Below are 21,285 nucleotides of genomic sequence, written 5' to 3' on the forward strand. Positions count from 1 at the left end.
AGATAGGTGTGAAATGGAACGAATGAAGAGATTAAGCATGCAATACAGAGGAAAAAGGCATTATGGAGACAACATAAGAGAAGGGGTAATAATCAATTCCATGAGGATTACAAAGAACAGGCAAGGAGGGTGACTTGATTGGTATGGGTAACAAAAGTCAAGTATGAGCAGCAGTTAGCTAATGAAGTCAAAAAGAATCCTAGGGAGTTCTTTAAATATGTAATCAGCAGGAAAAAAAAAAAAGATTATGGAAGGATGACACTAATTGGAAAAAATGGCATGAGAACAACTGCTGCAGAGGATATAGTTGAGATATTTAATGAGCAATTCATAAAGGTATTTCACTCTTGTGAATGTGACATCAATGAGAATTTGAGAGAAGTTGATGATGAGGAGAGACTGACTATAATTGAGCAAGAGGCGTATGGGAAATTGAGCAAACTTGATGTTAATAAGGCTGTGGGACTTGATAATACATTACCATGTATTATGAAGAAATGTTCTAGGAAGTTGCCATCTGCTTTGACATATTTGTTTAATATGAATCTAGCACTGGGTCAAGTTCCAAAGGAGTGGAAGGAAGGCAAGACTGTACCACTTCAGGAAGGTGTGAACAAGAAAGTGAGAAGCAGGTTTTGTGCATGCAGAGTTGTGAATTTAGGGGTGCTTAAGGGTCAAAGCTGTATAACTGAGAGGAGACCTCCACATAGCCTTTAAAGGAATGCGGAGAACCGACCAGGGCTTCTGACCTAATGTCCAATCCTCACCTTCTCGTGGTGCACCCTGTTGGGTATCTACTTTGATACTGAACGAACGAGGATGGGCTGGCAATTTGGGATTTAGCCGACCAAATTGTATTCTTATTGGTTAAACCAAAATAAAAAAATGATGGTACAACATGACAAAATTTCATGCCGGCTGGGGCGTCGCCCGGTTAAACAAGGCCCCCGTTGTTTTCGCCAGGGAACCAGGGCGAACAGCGAAAAGTCAGCTACTGGCACAAATCTGAAAACAAACCCCAACTCAACATCACCAGAGTTAAAGATCGGTACTATCAATGTAAGAAGCCTGAATGGCAAAGAAATGGAGTTAGCTGAGGAATTAGATAAGTACCAGATCGACATAATAGGGGTGACTGAAACAAAAAAGACAAAAACTGGTGAGATCTTTCTGAGCAATAAATACAAAATGTTATATTCAGGCAATGACAATCAAGGAAAAGAAGGAGTAGCCATAGTATTCAACACAAAATATGAGGCTAATCTTCTTGAATGGCAGTCAGTCTCAAGTAGAGTAATGTGGGCAAATATGAGAATGGGGAACTGGACAATGAGACTTATTTGTGCCTATGGTCCCACAGAAGGTTCTACTAAGGTAGAAGTGAAGGAATTTTTTGAGGCTTTAGAAAAAGCAACTGACACAATGAAAAAGGAAAAGTTGGTCCTTGTTGGGGATCTAAATAGTAGAGTAGGAAATGATTGTGAGACATACAAAAATATTTTGGGAAAATTTGGAGAAAAGAGCAAAGCTAATAATAATGGCAAATATCTGTTGGATTTCTGCTCAGCACATGGACTGGTTATTACTAACACCATGTTCCAACATAAAAATGTGCACAAATTCACATGGAGAGAAGAGGCTAGGAATAAGAAAAGTCTCATTGACTATGTTATTGTTGATAGTGATGTTTTCTCCCTGGTGCAGGACACCAGAGCGTACAGAGGATTTGAAATTGGAAGTGATCACTATTTAGTCTTGAGCAGGATAAAATTGAATTTCATATTGAAAAGAATAACATGTAAGAAAGTTTTAAAGCGAATAAAAGTTGAGCAGTTCTCAGATGTGAACTGTAGACTAAAATACAGAAATATTATTGAAAAGAAAATGAAAGAGTTTGAGAACAGGAATCAAACCTTGGAGATTCAGTGGCAAACTCTGAAGGAAACATTGATTGATTCTGCCAGAGAGGCATGTGGTGAGGTTGTGTGCAAGGATAAAAAAATCAGAACTCCCTGGTGGACACAGGAAGTTAAAGAGGCAGTGAAGGAAAAGAAGAAAGCATATCAAAAGTTCCTGGCAAATAAGTCAGCTTTTACTCTTACAGAATACAGAGACAAATGTAAGAAAGCTAAACAGTGTGTAAAACTAGCTAAACAAAAGTCATGGGAGGACTTTGGCAAGAATATAGAAAATAAATATCAAGAAGGTGGCAAAATATTCTGGAGGTTGTTGAAGAAGCTTAGGAATGGAGGAAAGAGTGCTGTAAAAGGAATTAGAGATGATAAAGGTGAAATGAAAACAGGAGAAAAAGATATCCTTGAAGTATGGAGTAATTACTTTGAAAAACTGCTAAATGAAACAAGCAGTGATGACAGCACAGTGATAAAAAACACTGACCAGGCATGCAGTCAGGAATACATATCCATACTTGAAGTAGAAAAAGCCATCAAAGGCTTGAAATGTGGAAAGGCAGCAGGAGTAGATGATATTCGACCAGAAATGCTGAAGTATGGTGGTATAAGAGTCTTACAGTGGCTGCACTGCATAGTTCAGAAAGTCTGGACAGAGGGACGAATTCCCGATGATTGGAGTAGAGCTCTCATAGTACCCATATATAAAAAGGGAAATAAAACTGAATGTGAGAATTACAGAGGTATTTACCTACTGAGTGTTCCTGGCAAGATCTATGCAAGTATACTTGAGAAACAGTTGAGAAGAATTGTGGAAGAAAAGCTTGGTGAAGAACAAGCTGGATTCAGGCCAAATAGAGGCTGTCAGGATCAGATCTTCACTTTACGACAAATAGTCGAGAAAGCATGGGAATATAACAAAAATCTGTATTTAAGTTTTGTCGATTTGGAAAAGGCATATGACAAGGTGCCAAGAGAGAAGCTATTCAATACGCTGCAGTTATATGGTGTCAGTGGGGCATTATATCAAGCAATATTCAGTCTTTATTTGAGTTGTGAGTCAGCAGTTAGAATTGAAGGAAGTACAGGAAGATGGTTTAATGTTAAATCTGGTGTGAGACAAGGATGTACATTATCCCCTCTATTATTCATTATCTATATGGATCACATTATGAAGGAATGTGGTTAAACCTGATATCAAAATTGGAGATGTTAATGTCAGCTCTTTGCTTTATGCGGATGATGTTATACTTCTAAATAAATCCGCTACAAGTCTGCAAGATTCTCTGACTAAATTGAATAGCTGTTGTAATAGATATGGTATGAAGGTCAGCAATAAAAAGACAAAGACAATGAAAATAGGCAGAATCATTGAAAATGTCAACTGTGTTGTGAATGGAGAACCTGTGGAACAAGTAAAACATTTCAGCTACTTAGGCACAATTTTTACTGAAGATGGTAAACTAAATATAGAAATAGACAACAGAATCAGCAAAGCTGGTATCGTGGGAAGTCAATTGAATAAATTCATATGGAATAAGAAAGAAATTAGTCGGAACACTAAATTAGCTGTATACAAGACTGTGTTCAAACCAATTTTAACTTATGGATCTGAGAGCTGGGTCAGAAGTAAAACACTTGACCAAAGACTAGAGACCGCAGATATGAGAGTCCTGAGAAAGATTAGAGGCGTGAACAGATGGCATCAATGGCAATATCATATTAAAAATGAGGATATTAGGAAAGAACTTGACATTGTCAGCATCCAGGAATGCGTTAGCAGAGCTAATCTCAGATGGTATGGTCACTTAAATAGAATGGGAGAGGAAAGATTAGCAAAACAAGTGTTCTCTGCCAGGTTGGCAGGAAAACGACCCAGAGGAAGGCCAAGATATAGGTGGATTGATACGGTACAAAGTGCCTTAGACGATAGAAATATAAGATCTGATAATGTTGGAGTCTTGACAAGTAACAGACTGATTTGGAGGAAAATTGTAGATAGGAAGTTAGTAATGATGTAATTTTTTCATTTGTACTGTCATATCCTGTACACCCCTTGAGGGTACATGGCAGGAATTTGATGATGATGATGATGATGATGAGTTGTGAATGATTGGAATGACTTGTTCTAGGTGATGTCTGCAGAAAATTTGAAAGTGTTTAAGGTAAGGTATGATGAGCTGTGTGTATGACAAAGGAACTTCCTAGATAAATCTTTAACTCAATGGATAATAATAAGGATAATGATAATAATAATAACCTTCTATGACAATGATTGACTTGGCTACAAGCCACTAAACCTATCATGTTAAAGGTAGTTGAAATGTGAACAATACAGCTTTCAAACTGATTTTTTTCACTTGGTTACAAAGTAAAAAAAAAAAAACCCTTCAATATAGTTATTCTGGTTTTGTGACCACATGCTTATTAATGAAAACTGTTTTTAAAACTAAACAAGTACTAAAAAACAACCCCCGACAAGTTTCGTCAGGGATAAAGAGAACTTAAAATTTTAAAGCACAAACTACTAGAAATTATGAAAATTAGTTCATTTATTGGTATTATGAATATCTAAACAGTTTGTTAAAAAAACGAATAACAGATTTATACAACTGTTAATGTGTGTTAGCTGGAGACAATGCTATTTGTTGTCACATTCTGTAGTTCACGCTCACTCTGTCCGAGGTCTGAAATTGGTAAATTTTTAATAAACGATGACCAAACTTGATTGAAAATCAAACCTTAGTTTTTGTTATCATGTAGGAATTTTAATCATATTTGCTGCCTCTTTGAATATTCTTGTGAAACAATTCTTATCTATAGAGGGCATGTTTGTTCTATCCCAGAGTACATCATGAATGGTAGAGGTTGTGTGAAATGCCAATCCTGATTTATGTTCTCTCTTATTTTGTATGTCCTTTTGATGTTTGCTCATGTGGATTTCCACAGCAACAGTGAATATTATAAACCGCTGGTTTTTTATTGGGTGATGTGGAGCTTTCGGAGGAATAAAGAGATCTTGATATTTTTTCCAGTGGCAGGAAAGTCACTTTTATGTTGTATTTGTAGAGAAGTTTGGCAAATTTATCCGCATGAGCGAACATCAAAAGGATATACAAAATAAGAGAGAACATAAATCGGGATTGGCATTTCACACAACCTCTACTGGTCATGATGTACTCTGGGATAGAACAAACATGTCCTATATAGATAAGAATTATTTCACAAGAAAATTCAAAGAGGCAGCAAATATGATTAAAATTCCTATGCAATGCAACAAAAACCAAGGTTTGATTTTTAAATCAAGTTTGGTCATCATTTATTAAAAATTTACCAATTTTAGACCTCGGACAGAGTGAGCGTGAACCACAGAACGTGACAACAAATAGCATTGTCTCCAGCTAACACGCATTAACGGTTGTATAGATCTGTTATTTGGTTTTTTAACAAACTATTTAGATGTTCACAATACCAACAAATAAACTAATTTTTGTAATTTCTGGTAGTTTGTGCTTTAAACTTTTAGTTCTCTTTACCCCTGAAGATGTTAGTCTGACAACTAACAAAACTTGTTGGGTGTTGTTTTATAGTACTTGTTTAGTTTTAAAAACAGTTTTCTTTAATAAACATGTGGTCATAAAACTGGAATAACTATATTGAACTGCTTAATTGCAGAAACCTCCACAAGAAAAAAAAACTTATTTATGCTTAATTCTTTACCAAAGTGTGAGCAGATGTGACCTGAGTAGTGACTGTTCTCATAATGTGTAGCAATATGTTTATCCGAAAATTTCAACTTTTGCAATCTGAAAAAGGTTCAGAATTCAGATCACAGACAGAATTAAGTCTGATAAATATATTAAATAAAGCTATGTATATAAGCAAGGTGTTTCCAAAAGTAGATTGATATCATTAACCACCTTGCTGGTCTTGATGTATTGATATGTCAGCAATTAAATGGAAGTGAAGTGTCATTTAAACCGAAATACTGTAACATTTGGATATTATATTGTAATAAACATGGATATATGAATGCAAAGCATAAATAAATTGATACATTTCATCCAATGGCCACCTGAGTAGTTATACCATGCTGAATTTAATAGTTGCACTTTAAATCACTCTGATTTTCTCACCTAAGCTATGTTTCAAGAAATTGGTATTGGCAAATCTTTAATATGTAAGACAGGCTTTATATCTGATAGTAAATTTGGATACTGTATTGCTTGTTATGAATGCTTTTGCTTTTCAGTAGCCTAATATATTTGCTTGGCAAAAATAAAAATACATTAAATCATTTATAGGCTTTCTCTATGTCATTCAAAGTGTAAAGGAAGTGCACTTATTTTTTTATTTTTATCAGCCTCTTAGAAGTCTTCTAAGAGAATAATTAAAAAGGTCTTGATGGCATAGACTTATATGGCATTCTGGCATGACACAAAGTACAACAAACACATATAAGAAAGATGAAATAAATAATAAAGGATGAAAGAGTTATAATTATTAGCAATTAATAAAAATCAAGAACAACATCCCTTCATACAAGATTCATAGCAAAGTTCAATTACCCAAAAACAATAAGGTTTGATATGTTTGTTGAATGGCAAATTTTTTTAAAAAAATGTGGAAACAACCACAAATATAAATAAGCACTGATGTGCTGAACCTTACAAAATAAAGCAAAGCAAGTGAAAAGTAGCTGACCTCTTCCATCATTACTAGTTTTGTAAAAATCTAAATTCATGCATCATTTGAATATGGCAGGTATTAGAAATATGCTTCCATTTTCATCATTTGCATAACATATATATATAGGTACATAAGATCTGCAAACAAAAATCTTGTTTATCAGAGTAAAAAAAAAAAAATTAATGCAGTGAAATAATTTAAATCATTATACATTTTAACAGTATGAGAAAGAAAGAAAGAAAGAGAGGAAAGATGGGAAATAGGAACTGGTTGGAGCATATATTTCCACCAGTGGCAGCTTGTACATAAGCACTGCAACACTGCGGCACCCCAAAAGAAAAAATGAAAAAGTTAATTTTTTTTGTGTTTATGCTTACAACATGTTAAAGACTACAGCTTATGTTTTGACATTGATTGAATAGTTAATAATTGGAATTGTTCTATCAATGCTTCAGATTATGAAACAAATGCACTGTGATCTTATGCAGTGTTGGAATTATCACGTTTGGCGCCAATTGTAGCTCGACTCGCCGATACTCATTTGTGCTTGTCATTGCACATAACAAGTGAATCTGATACTGCTCGTTTGAGTGGTGTCACTACAGCTAAATTGAATGCTGGTGTTATTTCTGTGAGATACGAAACTTTTATTATTGGTGCGTATTCATGGTGAAGGTGAACTATGTTTTGTAAATCTTATTTTATTCTGTTAAAATAACATATAATTATTTATTTATTATAGATGCAAGGCTGAATTATGATGAGTGTCACTGCTGAAAATATGAAAAGAATTATATTTTTTCGATTATCATTACATGACACTGCGATCTAACACAGTGTCGGAATTATTGCGTTTGGCCAATTGCAGCTATACTCGCTGATATCCGTTTGCACTTGTCACTGTACATAACAAGTGAATCCGACACTGCTTGTTTGAGCAGTGTTGCTACAGATAAATTGTATGCACGTGCGCTTATTTCTGTGAGATACGAAACTTTTATTATTGGTGTCTGATCGTGGTGAGGGTGAAATATTTTTAATAAAGCAATTTTTTAATATGTAAACTTATTTATTAATAAATTGGTTACTGATTAGGAAAAAAAAAGTTTTTTTTTATATTTTGTATGTGCAGCAGCCCCATTTCAAATTTTCACCAGCCGCCACCAATTTCCACACTGGAAGTATTACTAGATATCTGTCATCCAGACATCCACTGAATTTTTTTTTTTAAAAATATAAAATAAATAAATAAAAATTATTTGGTTTTACAAAAGAATTAACTTGCTTTTGAAACTATTATATGAATATATGAATTATTCATTAAGAAAACGTTATCACTAATTTTAATATCATATAATTTATTAAATTTGTATGTTTACTTTATATTCATCTAATGAAAAATAAGTTTCAAAACATATTCTAACCTTTGGGTACTTTAATCGTCTTAGTTTGGGATACACACTGTCTTTAGCATTAGGGCCATCATAAGAGCCATAAAAGCTAAAGTAATATGTTCCTACTTTTGTGTCATTGAAGGATGCATAACAGAGATGAGTACCATCATCTGACCACCAAATGGCATTGTTGTTGGACAGAATCTCCTCTGTAAGTTAAAAACAATTAGAATTTTTTTTCCCCCAACAAAACTGGATTTTATCAATATTTTTCCATTCATATGTAAATGGAAAGCTATTCTGTTACTAATCTGAAATTAGCCCAATTACAAACAAAATATTAATCAGTCAAATTTACAATTCACTCTAAAACACTTTTTTTTAATTTTATTTTTTTATTTTTTTTGTATTTTAAATAATTTATCTACAATTCAGTATTCAGATTTTATAAAATAATGTGCACATGCAAATAAACTTCTACAAATGTTAAAAATCATGAAACGTTTTGTTAATAAAAATTTTTCTAAAATAAATATTCTTCAAATATGACAAGCAAACAACCTGGTTAAACTACAGGTATACTCTTTTATTCATTGGTGTGAAGGTAATGTTATTTCCCGTTTTGCTAACAACCTACATTACCCTATTTTTCCCCTCTTTTAAGGCACATTTATTTAACTATTTTTTTTTTTGGAATAGAGATGTACTCTGCTCTGTTGCAATTACTATTCTTAGTATAGGAACACAGCAAGGGAATCACGATGTATTGGAAAGAGTCCAGAGAAGGTTTACTAAATCAATGTCAGATCTATGGAATATCGGATATGAGGAAAGAATGAGGGAATGCAACTTACAGAGCTTTTTGAATAGAAGAAGAAAGTTGGTGAGAGTTGGTGAGCAGACATATAAGTTGCTGTTACCAGGTTAATGTGGAGGAGATTTTTCATACAGAGAGGAAAGAAAGGGTAGAACTAGAAGCAATCCTTGGAAGCTGTATAAAAGGAAGGTGTGAGCAGGAGAGTGAGAAGTAAGTTCTTTGCATGGAGAGTCGAATGCATTGCCTGAAAGTGTGGTGAGCGCAGAAACTGTGCATAGATTTAAGGCATAGTTCGATCATCTTTTTGGATGAGAAAGTGTAGACCACCTGCAATGAGTCCTTTGACTCCATGGAGATCAGATAATATCAATAATAATAAATGGAGGTTTAACAACATGATCATGTGTATGCTTCCTGGGAACATGCACACAAAGAATGCAGATAATCTTAGAAGCATGGGGAATTCATGACTAGTGAGTATGGGGAGGGAAGTTATCCACTCGTGTAATTTAACAATTGTACTTCATAGTATGCAAGCACTGTGATTGCGCAATAAGGAACTTATTCACATTTGAATTGAAAAACTGTCGGTTTTATTCCTTGGGTAACATATGTGGTGGAAGACTGTTCCAGAGGGCAGCAGTAGAAGGGATAAATGAAGAAAAGGAGAAATTTGTTCTGTGGGTTTGGAGTTGAACTGTTGGAGATGTTGGTTAGGGGCTGCATGCATTTGGTCTTCTCAGGTCCAGGAAAAGGAAAGTTACTAGGGGTGTGCCTCAGGGGTCTGTTTTAGGGCTATTGCTGTTTAACTTGTATATTAATGATATTGGTGAAGATTTGGATGGAGATATTCAGTTGTTTGTAGATGATGCAAAGTTGGGACGAACCATGAAGAGTAGAGAGGATGTTGTGGAATTACAAGAAGACTTGAATAAATTGAGTCATTGGGCACAGGAATGGGGATGCGAGTTCAATGTTGCAAAATGTAAGGTTTTAAAATTTGAAAAACAAAAATGGGATGCAGAATTTATGCTTGGTGAGGATATATTGTCGGAAGTGGAGGAAATAAGAGATCTGGGGGTGATAGCGGATAAGGATCTGAGATTTAGGGGACACACAGCCAAATTTGTGAAGACAACACAAAGGCTTCTGGGAATGATGCAGAGGACACTGGCTTATAGAAGTAGGGAGATTCTTGTTACATTGTATAAGGCTTTGATTAGGCCACACGGACTATTGTGCCCAGATTTGGTCATCTGGTTTTCAGAAGGATGAAGAGATGTTGGAGAGGGTCCAGAGGCGACTGATTAAGGTAGTTTCTGATCTCTGGAATGTCAAGTATGAGGAAAGATTGAGAAGATGCAACTTGCAGAGTCTGGTGGACAGGAGAAGAAGGGAAGATATGATAGAGATCTACAAGTTATTAAGGGGTTGTTATAGGATCAATGCTGGAGAGCTTCTACAGAAAATAGTGGGAGATCAGGGGAGAACTAGAGGTTATCCCTGGAAGCTGTATAAGTAGGTGTGAGAAGCAGGTTTTTTTCATGCAGAGTTGTGAATGATTGGAATGCCTTGCCTGAGAGTGTGGTGTCTGCAGAGAATTTGAGTGTGTTTAAAGCACAGTATGATGAGCTGCGTGTTTCATAAAAGGACCACCTAGATGAGTCTTTGACTCCACGGGGTCTAGGGTAATAATAATAATAATAATATTCACTTAGCTGTATCATGGATTTGAATGGATGAAGTTCTTGTTGTTAAGGAGAATCAGAGAAGCAAATGATGTGGGCTCTGATAAGTAATTATTATTATTATGACATGGAATGTTGCAAAATATAGGGTTTTAAAATTTGGAAAACAAAAATGGGATGCAGAATTTATGCTTGGTGAGGATATATTGTCAGAGAAGGAAATAAGAGATCTGGGAGTGATAGTGGGTCCACACAGTTAGCCTAGTGGTTATGCACTTCATAACCATATGCCTAGGGAAGGAGTGTTCTAGGTTCAATTCTCGTCTGTGACATGAGGAGCTTAAGGATCTTCCTCAGCCATAGCCAAGTTAGCCAGTCTTGGGCGTGGACAGAGGTTTTTTTCCCCAGTTTATCCTGGGGTTTTTCCTCCCACAAAGTAGGCAAACCAGCCCCGTGAACAGATGCTTCGAACATGAGGTACCACCGGGAATAAGGAGCAACCAACCTATTCCGCAGGATTATCAGTTACGAAAGCTTACATGGTAAAATGTGTAGGCCTGTGCGAAAGCGTAACATACGATGACCTCCATGGAGTCCAAAGACTCATTGTGGGAGACCCAATTTATCCACATAATCTATCATACCTGTCCTGGAACCCATTAACAGACAAAGCGCTAACAACTGACTCTAGCAACCCATTCCATTCATTCACAACTCTCCAAGTAAAAAATCTGGAGCTCATGCCCCTACTAACCACACTTTGACTAAACTTCCAGGGATGATAAGTGCCAAAACATTTCCTCTACATAAATCCTATAAAACCCTTTAAGTAACTTGATTTTTTTTTTATATCTGATCCACACATATAAGGCCACAAGACCCATAGCACATCAGTGATTTTAATGCTTGTTTTAATGATTTTGGAGGAGGTGGAGGAATAAAAGTGGCCAATTCAGCACAGCACTGTCCATGAAAGTATCTGTATCAGAGGCAAAAGGCATCAACTGAACTCTGTGTGTGTGAGAGAGAGAGTGACTGAAGTGGATATGTGAGAGAGGGATAATTATTTAGCCAGACTGCCCTCTTCTAGATAGACTCAAGCAATCTTAGAGAGGATTTTGGTGCACCACCACAAATATGGGAGAGTAGTACTAGATGGTTGGGTGAATTTGAGATTTGTATAGAGTTAGCAGCTGTGGAGGTGTGAAGTAGTGTCCTATGCAAAAAAGTACACCAAGTTTTATGGTGGCTGCTGCAGAAGTTATAGTTGAAATGTGGTTGTCCCAGGAAAGATCAGAGGTGCAGGTCAGTCCAAGAAGTGAAATCTGATCAAGCATTTGCAGTCTCTGGCATGGTATGTCAGTTCTGATGACTGCACAAGTGCCTCCCTTGTAGAAAAAATAACTGTCTAATGAGTAATTTGGGCAGTTGAGGTGGACAGTTCTACTTACCACCATTCATGGTAAGCAGAGTTTTTTTTTTTATTGTTTACAGCACTGGCACACGTTTTTGATGTTTCTATCATATCCCCTCTTTTTCACCTATCAACCAACTTCTGCAGTCCACACACCCTCAATCATAAGAAATTCCACAGACCACTCAATCTTGGTTCCTGACCTTGGAATCGTCTCCACCACTTTCTCCTTCCCTAAAAACCACGAAGACAGACCTGAGCACAGTAATCCAAATAAGACATATCAAAGCTTTATAAAGAGGAATGACAACTTCCTTATCTCTGCTTGTTAGTGTGTTCTTCAATAGCCATGTAATCTTATGAGCTACTCTAGCGACCTTAACAATATGTTCTCTAAACTTCTACTCTCTTTACCACCACCACCCTAAATCCCTAGATTTATCTATATCCTAGAGTACAGTTCCATCAGTGTGGTACACAGCTTGTAATCTACTTATCCCAAAATGCATAACTTCACATTTCTCCACATTGAACTGATACTCATTATCTTATGCCCATACTGACAGCCTATTGAAATCATCCTGCAAGCTCTGTACATTACCTACATTCACTATTACTTTACCTAACTTTGCATCATCAGCAAACAACTGAATATTTCCTTTCAGGTTATTTCCTACATAATTGATGTACAAATTAAACAGTGGTTGTTCTAACATGGAACCTTGCAGCACACCACTAGACACTTGCTTTCTTCTGAATTCTGCTCTCCTGTATACCACTTTTTGATATCTGCAGCCACCCACTTATTCACAAAACCAGTGTAATATCCATCCCAATGAGAGAGTAGTACACTCTTTGTTCTTTGCATATCAGAGTTGTATGTGGTATTTGGTCAAATGTCTTTGCAAAATGCAGTAGAATCATCATCATCATCATGTAGCCATTGCCCTTATCCAACTCTGTAATACTTGAATTGTGCCATTCTTTCAGGACCGATAATATGCAGGATCTTCTTGCATAATACACTATCTACCAATAATTGCCCAGATACTTTAACATACAATTAATACCAGCAGGTGAACCCTAATATCGGGTATGTCCACCTTTGGCTTTGATTCTGATTATGTGGAAATTAGAATAAATGTTATTTGATTCAGAATCCAACATGATTTTCCGTCACAAGAACTACATTTGTAAATATTATTTAATGTAAATAATATAAATTATAATTTGATATCATATAACCACCTTAATTATAACAAATATTTAATTATTTAATCAAAGGAATATGTTAATGATAATAAGATTCTATATTAAATATTATGAAGCTGTTTTATTTATTGTTATGTCAATATTATAAGAACTTGTATTTGTAATTTAACTACGCATTTATTGAAATGTAAATATTCTATTTATTCTTTTTTGTGAAAGTTTAACGTTATGTAATAACTGAATGTAGTTGTATAGCCTAATGTAACATTCGCGAGAATGTTTACGTTTATCGGTTGTCATAGAGATGCGTGAAATAAACGAACGCGAGTGAAGGGAGCGTGGGCAAAATAAGAAGAGAAAATATATACATAGTAGGGGAGTCGGAACGGAATTTTGGAACTAAAAGTTAGCAAGGAGATAAACTAGAGAAGTAGAAGTAAATAAAAGTTTCTTAAGGGTAGGAGTTGAGTGGATATTTTTTTATAAGTGAGCAAGGACGAAACAAGCTTTATAGTTAGCTGAAAGTATAATCAGCAGTAATAATGAAAAGGAAATTAATACTACAATCGGATAAAATAAAAAGCTGGATGTTTAAGGAAGAATTCTGAATGAACCCGGCTATTCTAGAATTGTGGCTTATTTCCGATTTGCCCTAAAAAGAACCTCACAGTGTTTAATTAGTTTATGAGTGGTAACAACGATAGTTGAAGTACCCTGTAACTGAAGTCTAGAATTCTGAAGTGCGTTTGATAGTGCTTTAAGTATAACTGTGGATAAGTCTTGTAGATGTGTTTTTATTAAGTAAGATAAATAAGTTCCAAAGGTTTGCTCACAACATAATTGATGTACTAGGAACTATTTATGGTAAGGTCTATCATAGTGTATTATTTCATTGCTTGAAGAATTGTGTGTTAATTACGCTATGCTTAACCTAACTTTAACTGTGGAAACTCTTCGTGATTGAGAGTTGGAGATAAGAATTGTCTGAAAGATATTTTTCAGCTATTAGTGCCTGTGATACCTTCAACTTATAGCATGACTGAGAAATGTGTGAAAACTGATTAGATTGGATGTTCTATTATATTTATTTAAGTGTAGAAACTTTGTAATCTAGAAGCTGAGAAAGTGCATGTGAAGACTTGGAAGATTGTGCTAATGTGATTAACTTGACTTAATGTTTGACTTGTTACTACTATTAAAAATTAGAAGTAAAATTTATGCATGTATTATATAGCTTATATTAAATGTTTTATTTTGTTAATCTAATTATTGTGTTTGCCTGAATTTCCTTTTACTGCACCGTTCACAAAAATCGAATCTAGCAGGAATCCCAGAAAGAAAATAAATACTTCGGCCTGAATGAATGAAAAGACTGCTAACTAACTTTAAATTGATCCTCCTATTTCATATAGACTTATCTAAGGATAGAGTGGCGCAGTATAATAGAAATTTCTCTACCCTTGGATTAGTAATTAATTTACAATTAGTTGTGTTTTATTTTATGAAGGCGACTTGTAACAAGATGGCGGATTCGAACACAACATGAAAATAGAACGTCACGACAATCGGGTATGTCCACCTTTGGCTTTGATCACCTCCTGCACCCTTTGAGGAAGGCTTTCCACCAATGTGTGGCAGACATGAGGCAGAATTTGCCTCCTTTCCTCCATCAAAGCAGCACTGAGTTCAGCAACAGATCAAGGACGTGCTGCTCTAGACCTCAATCATTGCTCCAATTTGTCCCACAGGTGTCCAATGGGATTGAGGTCAAGACTCTGTGCAGACCAAGGCAGTCGTTTAATACCCATTTCTTCATGCCATTCCATAACGGTTACAGCTTTGTAGCATGTGTCCGTTCCATAAAAATTCCACAGTTTAGGCAGCACCTGATTATCCATAATATCAAGGTACTGAGCCGTCTTCATGGAACCATGGACAATGACCAGTGGTCTTATTCCAAACCAGCTGAATGCACCCTATACCATTACTTCTCCAACACCAAACTTTACTCTGGGTACAACACACTGTGGTATTCACCAGGCAGCCTCGACAACCACACCCTGCCATCAGACTGGAAACAGGTAAACCTTGATTCATTGCTCCAGAGTACTGTTTTCCACTGGTTAATTGTCCAGTTCACATACTCTTTGCATCAGATAGATACGCTGCCTTCTTTGTTTGTTGTTGTGATGTTCAGCTTTTGTGCCACTGCTCTTCCATGGAAACCCAGTAAATGGAGTTCTTTTTTCCAGTATTAGTTCTCTTCATGATGTTACTGGCACTCTGGAACTCATCACGGATGGTTTGTGCCATTTGTAGCCAGTTTTTGCATACCACTTATTTTAACACCCTCCTGTGCTAGTCAGTCATTTTCGGTGGCTGGCCTGGGTGCTTTCCTGCACTAGTGATGCCAGAATATCTCCATTTGTTGATCACATCACCAACTATTGATTTTGATGCTCCAGTTGAGCGGCTATGGCACATATAGACATTCCACCAATGTGACAGCCCACGATGACACCTCTCTCGAAGTTACTGAGTGCATGTCATGTTTCAATACCACCTGAATTCAACTATTATGATGAAATACTGCTTCCTACTATCTGTACACCAGTTTTTATGTTGTTAACAACCTGGAATGCTCAATAACTTCAAATAATAGGGGTGTCTGGATAATTATTGATAGATAGTGTATAATCTGCCAGAGGGGTGATTTCTGAGTGCTAGACAAGATTTGTATAAGCATAATGGCAAGTCGCTATCAGAGTCCTTTTTCCATTTTTTTAAGAAGGAGATCAAGTTATTTGCAGAATGTAGCCAGCTGGAGAAAATGTTATCAACACAGAGGTCCCATAAAGATGACTAGTTAAATGGTAGAAAATAATGTTTTCAAGTCAATCTAAATAATACTCGGAAAAGGGAGGTTGCAAATATTCTCCACAAAAATGTAATAATAAAAAATAAAGTGAAGAATTTTGACTTTCTTCTAACTAAAATCATTTAAGTGTATAAAAAACTAAAAATTCTGTCCTTTATCAAATGTCATAAGATAAAAACCATAGAAACACTGGCCGAGAGAACATTTGTGAACATTTCCTTAGCCACTATGGTTATCTCATTTTAATGGCTGTTAAAATATCTAAGCCAATACTTTTTGGCAAAATTAACTGCCAGATATACAGCATGTAAAGAAATGTCCTTAGTCTTCATAAGGAAGGATGGAGCCATGCTGACCACACTCTCAAATGCAGAACACAACAATCACTGACAATGAATCATGCCCTACATTCACACAGCAATATCAATCAACTGTATTTATCCAGGAAAAGGGGAGGGCAGGAATTTTTACAATTCATGCAAACAGTAGAAGAAGAATTTAAAAAAAAAAAGAGTATGATTACATGAAGGTAAGCATAAAAAGATGATAACTGAAGCTCACAAAGAAAAAGTAGATTAAAAAAAGAAAGCAGTATAAGGAGAAACAAATAGCAAAAAAAAAAAAAGATGAGAAAGATGGAAAAATAAAAAACTCCATGGTCAGTATTTGAAGAATACAGAAGAAAAAGTTGACAGTCACTCTTGACTTGGCAATGGCTTCATCTTTCTTCATGGTGCCCAACAGGAAAGATGCAGAAGGTCTAATACTTGCTGCTTAAGAACAAGCCTAAAAAACTAATGTAATAAAGTTGAAGATTGAAAAGATCAGCAAATAATGACTAACCAGATGGGGTGTGCTGGTTAGTTCTTAGCATAAGATTACTCAAACAGACTATAAAGAAAGACATGATCTGGTTGCAGAAATTATACACTGGAACTTGTATAGGAAATATGATTTTCTCAACTTGCAAAAACTATTTGGGAACCTACAACTGAAAATGTTATTGCAAATGAAATGTGTGTGGGACTTTAAAATTAACAGACAGGCATCTGGAACACAGTATGTTGTTCAATACAGTGATGCTTGGCATACTGTATTTAACCACACATCTTGTTGTTCAATACAGTATGCTTGGCATACTGCATTGAACAACAAGATGTGTGGTTATGGACGTAGCCATATCAGGAAGGCAGTTGAAAAGTGCATGAAAAATTGACAAAGTACACAGATCTGGAGATCGAAATTCAATGCATTTGAAACAAAGAAGCAACAACAGATTCAACTGTCATAGAAGAGCAATCTTCTATGAGCAATACAAGACAATTTATGAAACAATTGGAAAAGCATGGATCCTCAGACATAACACAATATCAACTCCAGAGGACAGTACTATTAGAGACATCTCACATTTTACAATGATATCTAGTCAATTCCTAGGCCTTTGGATAAGGCTCAATCAGACACAATTGCCAGTCAGAGATGTGATCATATTTCATGCTTCTTGTACTCTTTGCTTATGAACTCTATTAATGGATTATAAAAATAATAATAATAGTAAATTATATGTTATAGAAGAGCACAAAAATATCATTCATGGGGAATTTTCTTTTTTCCTTAATAAATTAAGGTAAACAGATATGAATAGGTCATGATTAATGAAGAAAAGAGCCTTTTAAAAGCCTTAACAAAGAACTGCTAATAATCAAGATAAGCTATCTTGATTATTAGCAGTGTGAGGTGGCTTGAATAGCACACTATTTGGTCTCTAAAGTAAGTTTTCATATTATCTTATCTTAGAATGCCACGTTGCTAATGTACTATAGTTTTACAACCTTCCGTTGGTAGGATTCACATAAAAATATAAAAGGCAAAAATGTTTGCTTTGAAATTTTATAAGCCTAAAAGTTCACATCTCTTAAACTGTTTAATCATCGAGTCGTAACTGCTCTGACTACATAAGTTTCACCTGCTGGACAGCTGTTGAAATTGTTGGTTCCCATCAGAGACCAGGAAAGACTCAAAATATCTCATTGCATGGAATATACATTTTTCATAAGCAAACTCTTGAGCAATTATGATTTGCATACCAGAGAAGAAAACAGCCTAAACTTGCTTCAACTTAATAATGAAAATTATTAAAGAACAGATAATAAACATTTATCATTAGTTATACTATAATTTTACCTACTTGGTATAAATTAAGTTTATTATTATTATTATTATAACATGACACCTTCAAGGAGTCCAAAGACTCATCGAGGGAGGGCACTTACTCTACAACTCTCCGTCTCCACCACTCACAATTCACCTTTATATATATATATATATATATATATATATATATATATATATATACTCTTTTCTTCAATGATTATGAACTGCACCAAACTATCATGAATTTGCTTTCAAAAATGTTGCAGACATGAACTGATGAGATATTCTGGGATTCATCTTGATCTTTAATGTGAACTATAGTCAAATGGCTGTCAGTTTACTGAAACTCTTAATCACAAGCAAATATATGTCTGGCCCAAGTTTGTGTCTTAAGTAGTTTAATATCAAGAAAATTCATGACAAATGTTAGAATTTTCATCGGATCTTGACTGCTTTCAAGTTATTATTATTATCGAGGCCTCCATGGAATCAAGAGACTCATCATGGGAGATCCTTCCTAGGAAACACAGTCTATCGTACCACTCCTTGAACTCGCTGACCGTTCTTGCTCTCACCACTCTATCGGGCAATGCATTCCATGGTTCAACCCCCTCCATGCAAAGAAACCACTCCTCACTCTCTTGCTCACAGCTTCCTTTCGTAGCTCCCAGGGTTGGCCCCTTGTCATTGTTCCTTCCCACTATTTCACCACGCAAAATAACTTCACAGCTTCAACCCTGTAACTACCTCTCGACAATTTAAAAGCCTCAATCATATTGCCACTCTTTCTTCTATCTACCAAACTCTGCAGTCCACATTCTCTCAGCTGATCCTCATAACTAACATTATACAGTCCTGAAACCACCTTTGTTATCCACCTCTGTACCCTTTCCATAGTTAATTTATTCCATTGAAATCCTGGGGACCAAATTTGAGAATAATAGTTTAAGTGTGGTCTGATCAGGATGTTATACAATGGAAAGATAACTCTTTTATCTCTGCAGGTCAACATCCTCCTCAGTATTGCAGAAATCTTCTGGGTTACCTTAACCACCTTTACAATATATTCCTGGAATTTTGGATTTCTACCAGTCATCACCCCCAGGTCTCTTGTCTCCCCTACTTCGTCAAGTACAGCTCCTTAAATTGCGTATGCAGCTTCCCATTGATGTATATCCCAAACGTCAAGACTTTACATTTTGCTGCATTAAACCGACATCCCCATTCATTACTCCATCAGTCTAGTTTATTCAAATCCTCTTGCAGAGTTGCTGCATCTACACTATTACTAATGACCTTTCCAAGCTTCACATCATCTGAATATCAAACAACTGAATATCTCCCAGCAATCCATTGACAATTTCATTGATATATAAGATAAACAATACAGGTCCCAGTACTGAGCCCTGTTTGACCCTGCTTGTAACCTTGTTCCTCCTTTATACTGTCCCACCATACACAACTTTGGTACCCATCAGACAGCCAATCCTGAATCCACTTGACTAACCTGACATCTAAACCCAAGTGCTGCAACTTAAATATCAGCTTATCATGTGGCACCCTGTCAAATGCCTTGCAAAATCCAAAAAAATGGCAGTATACACCTTTCCCTCATCAACTGATCTTGTCACTTTATTATAAAAGGCAGTCATATTACTTAAGCAAGAGCACCTCTTAACAAATCCATGTTGACTCTCACAGATAACATTACACTCATTTGCTCAACGCTGTATATGTTCCCTTACTAATTTCTACAAGATCTTAACAACTACTGATGAAACACAAACTGGCCTATAATTAGACACTTCCAGACTGCTACTTCCCTTATGCAATGGCACTATGTTACTTTCCTTCCATTCCTTGAGTACTTTCCCGTAGTCAGCCTTTCATTGAAAAGCCAGGTCAACGGAGCTGTCAGTTCTTTACCACATTCTCTCAAAACCTGTGGTGAAATACCATCCACAGCTTTACTGACATCCAGAGTACTCAGTATTTGGAACACACTCTCCTCTTGCACCTCTAAACCTCGAACTTGCCTTATCTCTCTAGTATTAAAATTTACTTATCCAGGATGAAATACCCTAATAAAGTGCTTATTCAACAACTCCACTATGTCCTCTGCATCAGTCACTCTATTCCCATTTTTATCCCACAATGTCATTCTTCCACAATCATTACTCCTTATACTGGCCACATAGCTAAAAAATATCCCTCGGATTATCTTTGGATCTTAGTGCCAATCTCTCTCTCTCTCATATTCAAGTTTCGCCTTTCTTACCATACTAGTGACTCTCCTGGCCTGTGTCTTATATTTTCACTGCATCTGCTCTCCACCACTCTAATTATATCTCTTCCACAACCTCCTTTTCACTTGCAGTTCCTGTTTGATATAGTTTATCATCCACTTTACAACAAATTGTGTCCTCTTCCTCACTCGTGGAATGCAGCTTACTATTGCTGCTAACAAATATTTCTTCACAATTTCCCAAGAACTAATCATATCCTGGCATTCCAAGCCCTCTATTGAACTGCCCCAAGTGGATATCTAAGATTATTATAATCACCTGCCTTATAATCCCACATATATTCCCTTTTCTTTGATACTCCTATATGTCTATTAATCTGCCAAGTCAAAACCACATGGCCACTCTCTCCAAAAGGGGTGGGGGGAGGAGAGATGTCATCTTAATTATAATCAGCTCTTCTGATGCTATGACCAAATCCAAAACCCTTGAACCTCTTGTTCTCTCTATTAGATGTTGCATAAGACATTTGTCCCTTAAGAATTCTAGAAATTCCATTCCTTATTTCTACATGCATTTTCCTCTTCCCAACTTATACTGCTGTAGTTAAAATCTCCCATAATAATCATTCTTCTTGCACTTGCCAAGCTCTATTGATAAACATCCCTGCTCCCCACCCTCTGTGCTTCTTGGCATGTAGCAAATCCCACTAAATATCCTGTCTTGCCGACTCTACCTCACACCATATGCTTTCAAAACCATTAGTGTTACTGCCTTCTAAAACCTCCACTCTTAAAGGACAAAAGTCATCACTTATCATAAGCAGTAATCCACCACTGCGTTTTCCCTTCCTATCCTGCCAAAAAATGCTGTACCCTGCTACTTC

The 21,285-nt window shown here is 36.1% G+C and overlaps 1 protein-coding gene across 3 annotated transcripts in view; it reads right to left on the reverse strand.

Moving 5' to 3' along the window:
- Positions 1-21,285, reverse strand: part of LOC150109008 (inactive dipeptidyl peptidase 10-like) — a 958,620-nt gene that overhangs the window by 213,946 nt on the left and 723,389 nt on the right. For all 3 annotated transcript variants that reach the window (XM_090405008.1, XM_090405015.1, XM_090404998.1), the window contains exon 9: positions 8,024-8,202. In XM_090405008.1, coding sequence (XP_090261134.1) covers positions 8,024-8,202 — 179 coding nt within the window. The remainder of the gene's footprint in view (positions 1-8,023; positions 8,203-21,285) is intronic.

Source organism: Typopeltis vanoorti, chromosome 2 (assembly GCF_054136105.1).
Source record: "Typopeltis vanoorti isolate ZY-2024b chromosome 2, IOZ_Tvanoo_1.0, whole genome shotgun sequence".
NCBI lineage: Eukaryota > Metazoa > Arthropoda > Arachnida > Uropygi > Thelyphonidae > Typopeltis > Typopeltis vanoorti.